At 60.0% G+C, this 10,092-nt stretch overlaps 1 protein-coding gene across 1 annotated transcript; it reads left to right on the forward strand.

The window, feature by feature from the left end:
- The first annotated feature begins 65 nt into the window (after positions 1 to 65).
- On the forward strand, positions 66 to 3,326 carry LOC135199709 (glutamic acid-rich protein-like). Its single transcript, XM_064227865.1, has one exon. It carries the CDS (start codon positions 66 to 68, stop codon positions 3,324 to 3,326), a length of 3,261 nt encoding a protein of 1,086 aa, XP_064083935.1.
- Positions 3,327 to 10,092: the final 6,766 nt, after the last annotated feature.

Raw genomic sequence — 10,092 nt, forward strand, 5'->3', positions numbered from 1 at the left:
TTTTCCCGTGGCAGATTTGGAAACTAAGGCAAGAGGAAGCAGCTTGTATAGTTTTATACAACAAAATGAAACCCATTAGTACATTTGGTTGTGCTTTATTAGCTGCTATTGTGAATGCTGCTTATACCTCGGTGTTCGACGCCCTCTGGACGTCAATTGGTGCCGAGGGAAACGATTATGATCTTACACATTTATATGACGATTGCGTGAACGACGTGAACGGACCGTGGAACTCACCAACGGCGGCAGGCATTGCTGCCACCGGTCTTGTTGTTGGTGGTCGCCTAGGTTGGTTGGCGTACAGGAAATGGAATAGTTTCGGCAAGGAAACTGAAGATGCGGACCAGGACCAAGAAACAGACAAGAGGAACACCCAAACCCAGGTGTCTCTAGAACATCTGGGACAACCGCAACCTGACCACGAACCAGATGTGGAGGAACACCAGGAAACCGAGAAAAGGAACGTCGAAACCCAGGTGTGTCTAGAACATCTGGGTCAAGTGCAATATGACAATGAACCAGGCGATGACATAGAAAATTCCAAATTGGCAGACATCTTGCATCTTCAAGAGGAACTGCTTGAGGAAAAGAAGCAGTTAGAGGAAGAACTGAGAGATGCTGCCAGTCAAAGAAACAGGATAGAGGAATGTCTGGAAGAAACACAAGAAGAAGTCCTGGTTCTGAAGGACGAAATGATGGCAATGGAATATGAAAACGAGCTGAGTTTACGACAGAAAGAAACTGAAATTGCGGCTGCCAAAGACGCCTTGGAGGTGGCTTTAGACCAGCAGTGCAAAACAAATAACCTCTTAAAAGAGGCAGAGGCCCAGAACGAGGCTTTGCAACGTCGCCTTGTGGAAAAAGACGAGTTGATAAAGCAGAAAAAAGACGAACTGGGACGGAAAAATGAAGTCGAAGGCAGGGTGACAGAAGAAAGCGAGAGACTGAAAGCTGCTCTTCGACAGCAGATGCAAGAAGTCTCAAGAAAGGAAGAAGAGCTGAACGCGCGCTTGAGAGAAGTCACTCAGAAAGAAAAAGGCTTCGATTTTTACATGAAAAATGCTAAGAAGGATCTGGAACAGAGAGAGAAAAATCTCTCCCAAAAAGGAAAGGAGCTGGACAAAAAGTTCTCCAATTTACAACAGGCGAAGAAGGACATCAAAAGGGAAGAGAAGAAAGCAGAAAAGGCAGGGCAATCAGCTCTGGAGAAGGAAAATGTCCTACTGAAATTGGAGAATGAGTTGAAGACGAGGGAAAGAGCTCTCCTCAATAAAGAAAAGAACCTCCTTCAATTAGAAGAAAAGTTGCGAGGTAAAGAAGAAGCTGTCCTCACATTGAAAAATAATGTTATGAAGCTCGATGAAGAGTTGCAAGCCAAAGAAGAGGCTGTCATCGAAACTCAGAATAATCTGTTGAGATTCGATGAGAAACTACAGGCGAGAAAAGATGAACTGGTGGCAAAAGAAGAATCCATCAGCCACCAAGAATCTGTTCTGATGGAATTCGATCAGAAATTACAGGCAAGAGAAGAAGAACTGGTGGCAAAGGAAGAGTCCGCCCGCCAGCAAGAATCTGTTCTAATTGAATTCGATCAGAAATTAAAGGAAAGAGAAGAAGAACTGGTGGCCAAGGAAGAGTCCATCCGCCACCAGGAATCTGTTCTGATGGAATTCGATCAGAAATTAAAGGAAAGAGAACAAGAACTGTTGGGGAAAGAAGAGTCCGTCTGTCACCCAGAAATAGAAGAGGACTTACAAGGGCAAAGGCTCCCTCAAAGCGGGGCAAGTCCAGTGTTAGACGATAGGTTACCCGAAGGTGAACCCAAAGAAAGTTGTGAGACACCCCCAGTCAATGAGGACAAAATTCTACCTGCTGGGGAAGAAGAAAAAACCGAAGTCACCGAACTCTCAATTGCCGATCCCCACACTTCACTGAATGAAGTGGAGAATATTAAGGAAGAATGCTTCAAAGAGAGAAAGGGGAAAGGAAGGAAAAATAGACGCAGAAAGAGGCAGGAGAGACAGCAAGAGCGTCTTGAGGAGAATAGTCCAGTGTTAGAGGATGGGTTACCAGAAGAAGGTGAACCCAAAGAAAGTTGTGTGCCTACTTCACTGAATGAAGTGGAGAATGTGAAAGAAGAAGGCTTCAGAGAGAAGAAAGGGAAAGGAAGGAAAAATAGACGCAGAAAGAGGCAGGAGAGACAGCAAGAGCGTTTTGAGAAGAAAAGTCCAGTGTTAGATGATGGGTTACCCAAAGGTAAACCCAAAGAAAGTTGTGAGACACCCTCAGTCGATGAGGACAGAATTCTGCCTACTTCACTGAATGAAGTGGAGAAAGTGAAACAAGAAGGCTTCAGAGAGAGGAAAGGGAAAGGAAGGAAAAATAGAAACAGAAAGAGGCAGGAGAGACAGCAAGAGCGTCTTGCGAAGGAAAACACCATTGTTTCAGAAGCAACCGCCAGACCTGAAGTGGAAGACGGTGAACCTGAAGAAGGAGGATCTGGAAGTCCAAACCTTTCAGATGAGGATGCATCACTACCTGCTGGGAAGGTCGACGTGGGAATGGCCCAACTATCCATTGCCAATCCCATCAACATCATCTATGATGTGGAACAATTGGAAGAAGAATGGATAGAAGAGGAGAAGAAAGGAAAACGGAGAAACAGAAGGAGAAAGAGGCAGCGAGACCAGAGTGAAGATTATGCGCCTGTGAACAGTGAACCTGAATCAGGAGTTGAAGAAAATTCAATAATAGAGGACACTGTAGAAATGGAAGACAACAACGAATCACATGATGACAGCGAAGAATCACAGTATTGGGAAGACTCAGAAGATGGGGAGTTCTCAGAAGAGCAAGATGAGGAGGACGAGGATGACTCAGAAGTAGAGGATGAGGAGGACTCTGAAGAGGATGAGGAGGACTCTGAAGAGGATGCAGAGGATGAGGAGGACTCTGAAGAGGAAGAGGAGGACTCTGAAGAGGATGAGGAGGACTCTGAACAAGATGAGGAGGACTTTGAAGACGATGAGGAGGCTGTGAAGGAATCAGATCAAGAAGAAGAGGAAGTGGATGAGAACTCAGAACATAAGAGGCCTAAAGTTAAAGCTAAAGCTAAAACTCAGGCTCAAGAGTATGTATGGCGGATTCCAGGGTTACCCAGGAAACGAATTCCGGGACTACAGAAGATGAGGCCGCCAAATCCGCAAGCGAAAAAATGCCGCAAGAAGACGAAGGAGCAAAAGAGCCAAATGAAACAGGCTCGAAAAAAACAAGTCCATCAAAAGGTTACAAGGAATCAGTTCCAGCGAGGAGGAAACAGATGGTGAAGGACGGACGAGAGGTAAAAAGTCTGGTCCTGGACTTAGCTTGCGGGTGACAAAGCCTGGCTTTCCCCACCAAGGCAGGTGGATGGACTACACCAAGAGAGGCCAGCAACTGCCCTTCCCCACCGGGGCAGGCAGTGGGTGCCCTTCCCCACCGAGGCAGGCGAACGAACTCTACCAGCGAGGACCAGTGGGTGCCCTTCCCCACCGAAGCAGGCGGACGGACTCTACCAGCGAGGACCAGGGTGCCCTTCCCCACCGAAGAGGCGGAGGACTCTACCAGCGAGGACCAGTGAGAGGGGCCGCAGGTGGGTGCCCTTCCCCACCGAGGCAGGCGACGGATCTACCAGCGAGGACCAGGGGTGCTCCTCCCACCGAAGCAGGCGGGAACGGACTCTACAGCGTATGACCAGTGGGTGCCTTCCCCCACCGAAGCAGGCGGACGACTCTACCAGCGAGGACCATTGGAGTGCCCTTTCCCCACCGAGGCAGCGACGGACTCTACCAGCGAGGACCATTGTGTGCCCTTCCCCCACCGAGGCCCAGTGCCGGACGGACTCTACCAGGCGAGGACAGTGGGTGCCCTTCCCACGAGGCAGGCGGCGGGACCTCTACCAGCGAGGACCAGAGGATGCCCTTCCCCGTTGAAGCAGGTGGAGGACTTACAGCGAGGACCCAGTGGGTGCCCTTCCCCACCGAAGCAGGCGGACGGACTCTACAAGCGAGGAACATGGGTGCCCCTTCCCCACCGAAAGCAGCGGACGGACTCTACCAGCGAGGACAGTGGTGCCCCTTACCCCGAAAGCAGGCGGACGGGACTCTACCAGGCGAGGACCCAGTGGGGTGCAATTCCCCACCGAAGCAGTCGGACGGACACTACAGCGCAGGGGGACATTGGGTGCCCCTTCCCACCGAGGCCGCGGACGACTCTACAGCGAGGCACCAGTGGGTGCCCTTCCCCACCGAGGCCAGGCGGATGGACTCTACCAGCGAGGAGCCGAGGATGCCCTCTTTTCCCCTTTGAAGCAGTGGTCGGACTCTACCAGCGAGGACCAGTGGGTGCCCTTCCCACCGAAGCCAGGCGCGGACGGACTCTACCATCGAGGACCATTGGGTGTCCCTTCCCCACCGAAGCAGGCCGGACGGACTCGACCAGCGAGGACCAGTTGGGTTGCCTCCTTCCCATTCCCCACCGAAGCAGGCGGAACGGACTCTACCCCACCGGCAGGCGGAGGACCAGGTTGGCGGTGCCCTTCCCCCCGAAGGCAGGCGGACGGACTCTACCACCGAGGACATTGGGGTGCCCTTCCCACCGGAGGGCAGGCGGAAGGACCTCCTTACCAAGAGGCGGACAGACTTCCCTAACCACCGGACCAGGTGGGTGCCCTTCCCCACCGAAGCAGGCGGACGGACCTCTACCAGCGAGGACCATATGGGTGCCCTTCCCCAACCCGAACGGCCGGACGGACCTTCCCTAACCAAGCGGAGGACCGAATGGTGCCCTTCCCCACCGAGGCAGGCGGACGGACTCTACCAGCGAGGACCAGGGTGGTTGGCTCCCACGGGATGGCAGGCGGACGGACTCCCTTACCAGAACGAGGACCAGTGGATGCCCTTCCCGTTGAAGCAGGCGGACGGACTCTACAGCAAGGACCAGTGGGTGCCCTTCCCCACCGAAGCAGGTGGACGGACTCTACCAGCGAGGGACCATTGGTGCCCTTCCCCACCAAGGCAGGTGGACGGACTCTGCCAGTTGGGCCAATGGCTGGTTCCCCCCAGCTAGCCATTACCTACCACTGGTGAAGTCCACCTACTTCGGCTGAGATGGGCAGCCTCTCCTGGACCCCGCTTGTCGAGTCCTTCCCCATACGTCGGCTGGGATGGGCAGCCTCTCCTGGACCCCAGCTTGTCGAGTCCTTCCCCCTATTCGGCTGGGATGGGCAGCCTCTCCTGACTCGGCTTGTCAGCCTCTCCTTACCCCCTACTTCGGCTGGGATGGGCAGCCTCTCCTGGACCCCGCTTGTCGAGTCCTTCCCCATACGTCGTCTGGGATGCAGCCTCTACCTGGACCCCAGCTGTCGATGTCCATTCCCCCACATGGGACGGTTCGCTTGATGGGCAGCTTCACCTGGACCTCGCTTGTCGAGTCCTTCCCCCTATTCGGCTGGGATGGGCAGCCTCTCCTGGACCCTGCTGTCGAGTCCTTCCCTCTACTTCGGGCTGGGATTGGGCAGGGCGCCTCTCCTGGACTCGCTTTGTCGAGTCCTTCCCCTACTTCGGCTGGGAGGGCAAGCTCTCCTGGACCCGCTTGGTCGAGTCCTTCCCCCTAACTTCGGCTTGGGATGGGCAGTTCGTGGACCCCGCCGCTTGTTGAGTCCCTTCCCCCTCTTCGGGCTGGGATGGGCAGCCCTCTCCTGGAACCCCGGCTTGTCGAGTCCTTCCCCCTACTTCGGCTGGGATGGGCAGCCTATCCTGGACCCGCTTGTCGAGTCCTTCTCCCTATTTTGGCTGGATGGGCAGCCTATCCTGGACCCGGCTTGTCAAGTCCTTCCCCCTATTTTGGCTGGATGGGCAGCCTATCCTGGACCCGCTTGTCGAGTCCTTCCCCCGATTTCGGCTGGGATGGGCAGCGTCTCCTGGACCCCGCTTGTCGAGTCCTTCCCCCTACTTCGGCTGGGATGGGCAGCCTCTCCTGGACCCCACCGGTTGAGCCCTTCCCCCTGCTTCAGTGGGGATGGGCAGCCTCTCCTGGCCTCCGCCGGTTGAGCCCTTCCCCCTGCTTTGGCTGGGATGGGCAGCCTCTCCTGGCCTGTGCTTGTCGAGCCCTTCCCCCTGCTTTGGTGGGGATGAGCAGCCTCTCCTGGCCACCGCCGGTCGAGCCATTCCCCCTATTTCGGTGAGGATGGGCAGCCTCTCCTTGCCCCTGCCGGTCAAGCCCTTTCCCCTGCTTCAGTGGGGATGGGCAGCCTCTCCTGGCCCCCGCCAGTCGAGCCCATCCCCCTACTATGGCAGGGTTTGGCTACCTCTCCTGGCCCCCTCCGGTTGAGCCCTTCACCCTGCTTCGGCTGGGATAGGCAGCCTCTCCTGCCCCCCACTTGTCGAGCCCTATCCCCCCTGCTTCGGTGGGGATGGGCAGCCTCTCCTGGCCCCCGCTGGTCGAGCCCTTCCCCCTACTTCGGTGAGGATGGGCAGCCTCTCCTTGCCCCTGCTGGTCAAGCCCTTTCCCCTGCATTAGTTCGGATGGGCAGCCTCTCCTGGCCCCGCCGGTCAAGCCCATCCCCTTCTTCGGCAGGGTTGGGCTACCTCTCCTGGCCCCCGCCGGTCAACCCCTTCAGTCTGCTTCGGTGGGGATGGGTAGCCTTTCCTGGACCCCGCCAGTCGAGCCCTTCCCCCCTGCTTCGGTGGGGATGGGCCGCCTCTCCTGGCCCCCGCAGGCAGGCGAACGGACTCTACCCGCGAGGAACAGTGGGTGCCCTTCCCTGCCGATGCAGGAGAACGGACTCTACCAGCGAGGACCTGTGGGTGCCCTTACCCGCCGAGGCAGGCGGACAAATTCTACAAGCGAGGACCAGTGGGTGCCCTTCCCCCGCCGAGGCACACTGACGGACTCTACTAGCGAGGACCAGTGGGTACCCTTCCCCACCGAGGCAGACAGACTGACTCTACCAGCGTGGACCAGTGGGTGCCCTTCCCCACTGAGGCGGGTGGACAGACTCTACCAGCGAGGACTTTTGGCTACCCTTCCCCTCCGAGGATGGCAGACAGACTCTACTATAAAGGATAAGTGGGTGCCCTTCCCTGCCGAGGCAGGCAGACGGACTCCACCAGTGAGGACCATTGGGTGCCCTTCCCCACCAAGGCAGGCGGACAGGCCTTGCCCGCATGTCCGGGGACAAGTGGCGGGCCTCGCCCGCCATCCCGGGACATATGGCGGGCCTCGCCTGCCGTCCCGGTACACGTGGCCCGCCCATCCTGGGACATGTGGTGGGCCCCACTCACCTGTTTCCGGAGGCGTGGCAGGCCCCGCCCCCGTCCCGCGATGCGTTCTAGGACGCGTGGCGGGCCTCACCCATAGGTCACTGCGTGGCTGGCGGGCACCACCCGCCCATCCCAGGATGCGTGGTGGGCCTTGCACGATGGTCCGTGATATTTGGCGGGCTTGGAGCCCCCCCCCACCCCCCCCCCCCGTCCCTGCCAACCCAACCTGAGACACGTGACGGGCCATGCCTGCCCATCCCGGGACACGTTGCGGGTGACGCCTGCCCGTCCCTGGACATGTGGTGGGCTATGGCCATCCGCGGACACTGTTGAGGCGTGACGCCTGCCCGTCCCTGGACAATGGCCATCCATCCCAGGACACCTTGGCGGGCCATACCTGCCCGTCCTGGGACACGTGGCGAGCCTCGCCCACCCGTCCCGGGATAAGTACTATAAGTAGCGGGCCTCGTTGCTGAACGTCCCGGGACACGTGACGAGCCATGCCCGCCCGTCCAGGGATACGTGGCGGGTGATGCCCGCCCGTCCCGGGACACATGGCGGGCTATGCACACCTGTCCCGGGACACTTGGCGGGCCATACCTGCCCGTTCTGGGACACGAGGCGGGCCTCGCCCGCCCGTCCCGGGACAAGTGGTGGGCCTCGCCCACACATCCTGGGACAAGAGGCGGTCCTTGCCCGCATGTCCCGGGACAATTGCTGGGCGAGGCGCCATCCCGGGACACGTGGCAGGCCTCGCCCGCCCATCCTGGGACACGTGGCGGGCCCCACTCACCTGTTTCCGGACGAGTGGCTGGCCCCGCACCCCGTCCCGGGATGCGTTCCAGGACGCGTGGCGGGCCTCACCCATCGGTCACCGCGAGCGTGGCGGGCCCCATCCGCCCATCCCAGGACGCATGGCAGGCCTTGCACGCTGGTCCCGGAATGATCGGCGGGTCTGGAGCCCCTCCCCGTGCCTGCCCACCCATCCTTGGACACTTGATGGGCCATGCCTGCCCATCCCGAGACACATTGCGGGTGACGCCCGCCCGTCCCGGGACACGTGGCGGGCTATGGCCAACCATCCCGGGACACCTGGCAGGCCATAACCGCAAGTCCTGGTATGCGTGGGGGGCCTTGCCCGCCTGTCCCAGGACAAGTGACGGGCCTCGCCTGCACGTCCCGGGACAAGTGGCGGACCTCACCCGCCGTCGCGGGACACTTAGCTGGCCTCGCCCACCCGTCCTGGGACATGTGCTGGGCCATGCCCTCCCGTTTCAGGACACTTGGCGGGTGACAATCGCCCGTCCCGGGGCACATGGCGGGCTATGCCCACCTGTCCCGATACACTTGGCGGGCCATATCTGCCAGTCCTGGGACACGTGGCGGGCCTCGCCCGCCCGTCACAGGACAAGTGGCAGGCCTCGCCCGCATGTCCGGGACACGTGGCGGGCCTCGCCAGCTGTCCCGTGACATGTGGCGTGCCTCGCCCGCCGTCCCAGGACAAGTGACAGGCCTCGCCTGCATGTTTCGGGACAAATGGCAGGCCTCGCCCGCACGTCCCGGGACAAGTGGCGGACCTCGCCCGACGTCGCGGGACACGTGGCTGGCGTCGCCCGCCCATCACGTGACATGTGGCGGGCCGTGCCCGCCTGTCCTGGGAAATGTGGAGGGCCACACCCGCCCTTCTTGGGACATGTGACGGGATACCCCTGCCTATCTTGGGACATGCGGCGGGCCACGCCCGCATATCCTGGGACACGTGGCGGGCCTCGCCTGCCCATCCCAGGACACGTGGCGAGCCTTGCCTGCCCGTCCTGGGACACGTGGTAGGCCTCATTTAAATGTCCCGGGACAAGTGGCGGGCCCTGCCTGCACGTCCCAGGACACGTGACGGGCCATGCCCGCCCATCCCGGGACACTTGGTGGGCCATACCTGCCCGTCATGGGACACATGGTGGGCCTCGCTCGCACGTCCCGGGACAAGTGGCAGGCCTCGCCCCCACGTCCCGGGACTAGTGGCGGGCATCACCCGCACATTCCGGGACAAGTGGCGGGCCTCGCCCACACGTCCAGGGACAAGTGGCGGGCCTCGCCCGCACGTCCCGGGACAAGTGGCGTGCCTTGCCCGCCGTCCCGGGACACGTGGCAGGCCCCGCCCGCCCTTTCCACGACGCGTGGCGGGCCTCACCCATCGGTCACTGAGTGCGTGGCGGGCCTTGCACGTTGCTCCTGGGATGTTTGGCGGGCTTGCCCCCATCTCCCCTGCCCCCCCGGGACACATGGCGGGCCTTGCGTGCACGTACTGGGACGTGTGGCGGGCCCTGCCCACCCATCCCAGGACACGTTGCGGGTGACGTACGCCCATCCCGGGACACATGGCGGGCTATGGCCACCCATCCTGGTACACTTGGCGGGCAAGGTCCCAGGACAAGTGACAGGCCTTGCCTGCATGTTTCGGGACAAATGGCGGGCCTCGCTCGCTCGTCCCAGGACAAGTGGCGGACCTTGCCGGCCTGTCCCGAGACACGTAGCGGGCCTTGCCCGCCCGTCCCAGGACACTTAGTGGACTATGCCCGCCCGTCCCCGGACACGTGTTGGGCCCTGCTCGCCTGTTTTCAGACCCGTAGCGGATCCGCCCACTCGTTCCCGGACGCGAGGTGGGCTCTGCCCGCCTGTCCCTGGACGCTTGGCGGACCCCGCCCGCCCATCCCGAGATGCGTGGCGGGCCCCGCCCGCCCATCCCGGGATGCGTGGCGGGCCTCGCACGCCAGTCCCGGGACGCGTGGTGAGC

The sequence above is a fragment of the Macrobrachium nipponense genome, chromosome 26 (genome assembly GCF_015104395.2).
Source record: "Macrobrachium nipponense isolate FS-2020 chromosome 26, ASM1510439v2, whole genome shotgun sequence".
NCBI classification, from domain to species: domain Eukaryota; kingdom Metazoa; phylum Arthropoda; class Malacostraca; order Decapoda; family Palaemonidae; genus Macrobrachium; species Macrobrachium nipponense.

Coding starts and splice junctions, on each gene's coding strand:
- LOC135199709 (XM_064227865.1), top strand. CDS start 66: ATGAAACCCATTAGTACATTTGGTTGTGCTTTATTAGCTGCTATTGTG.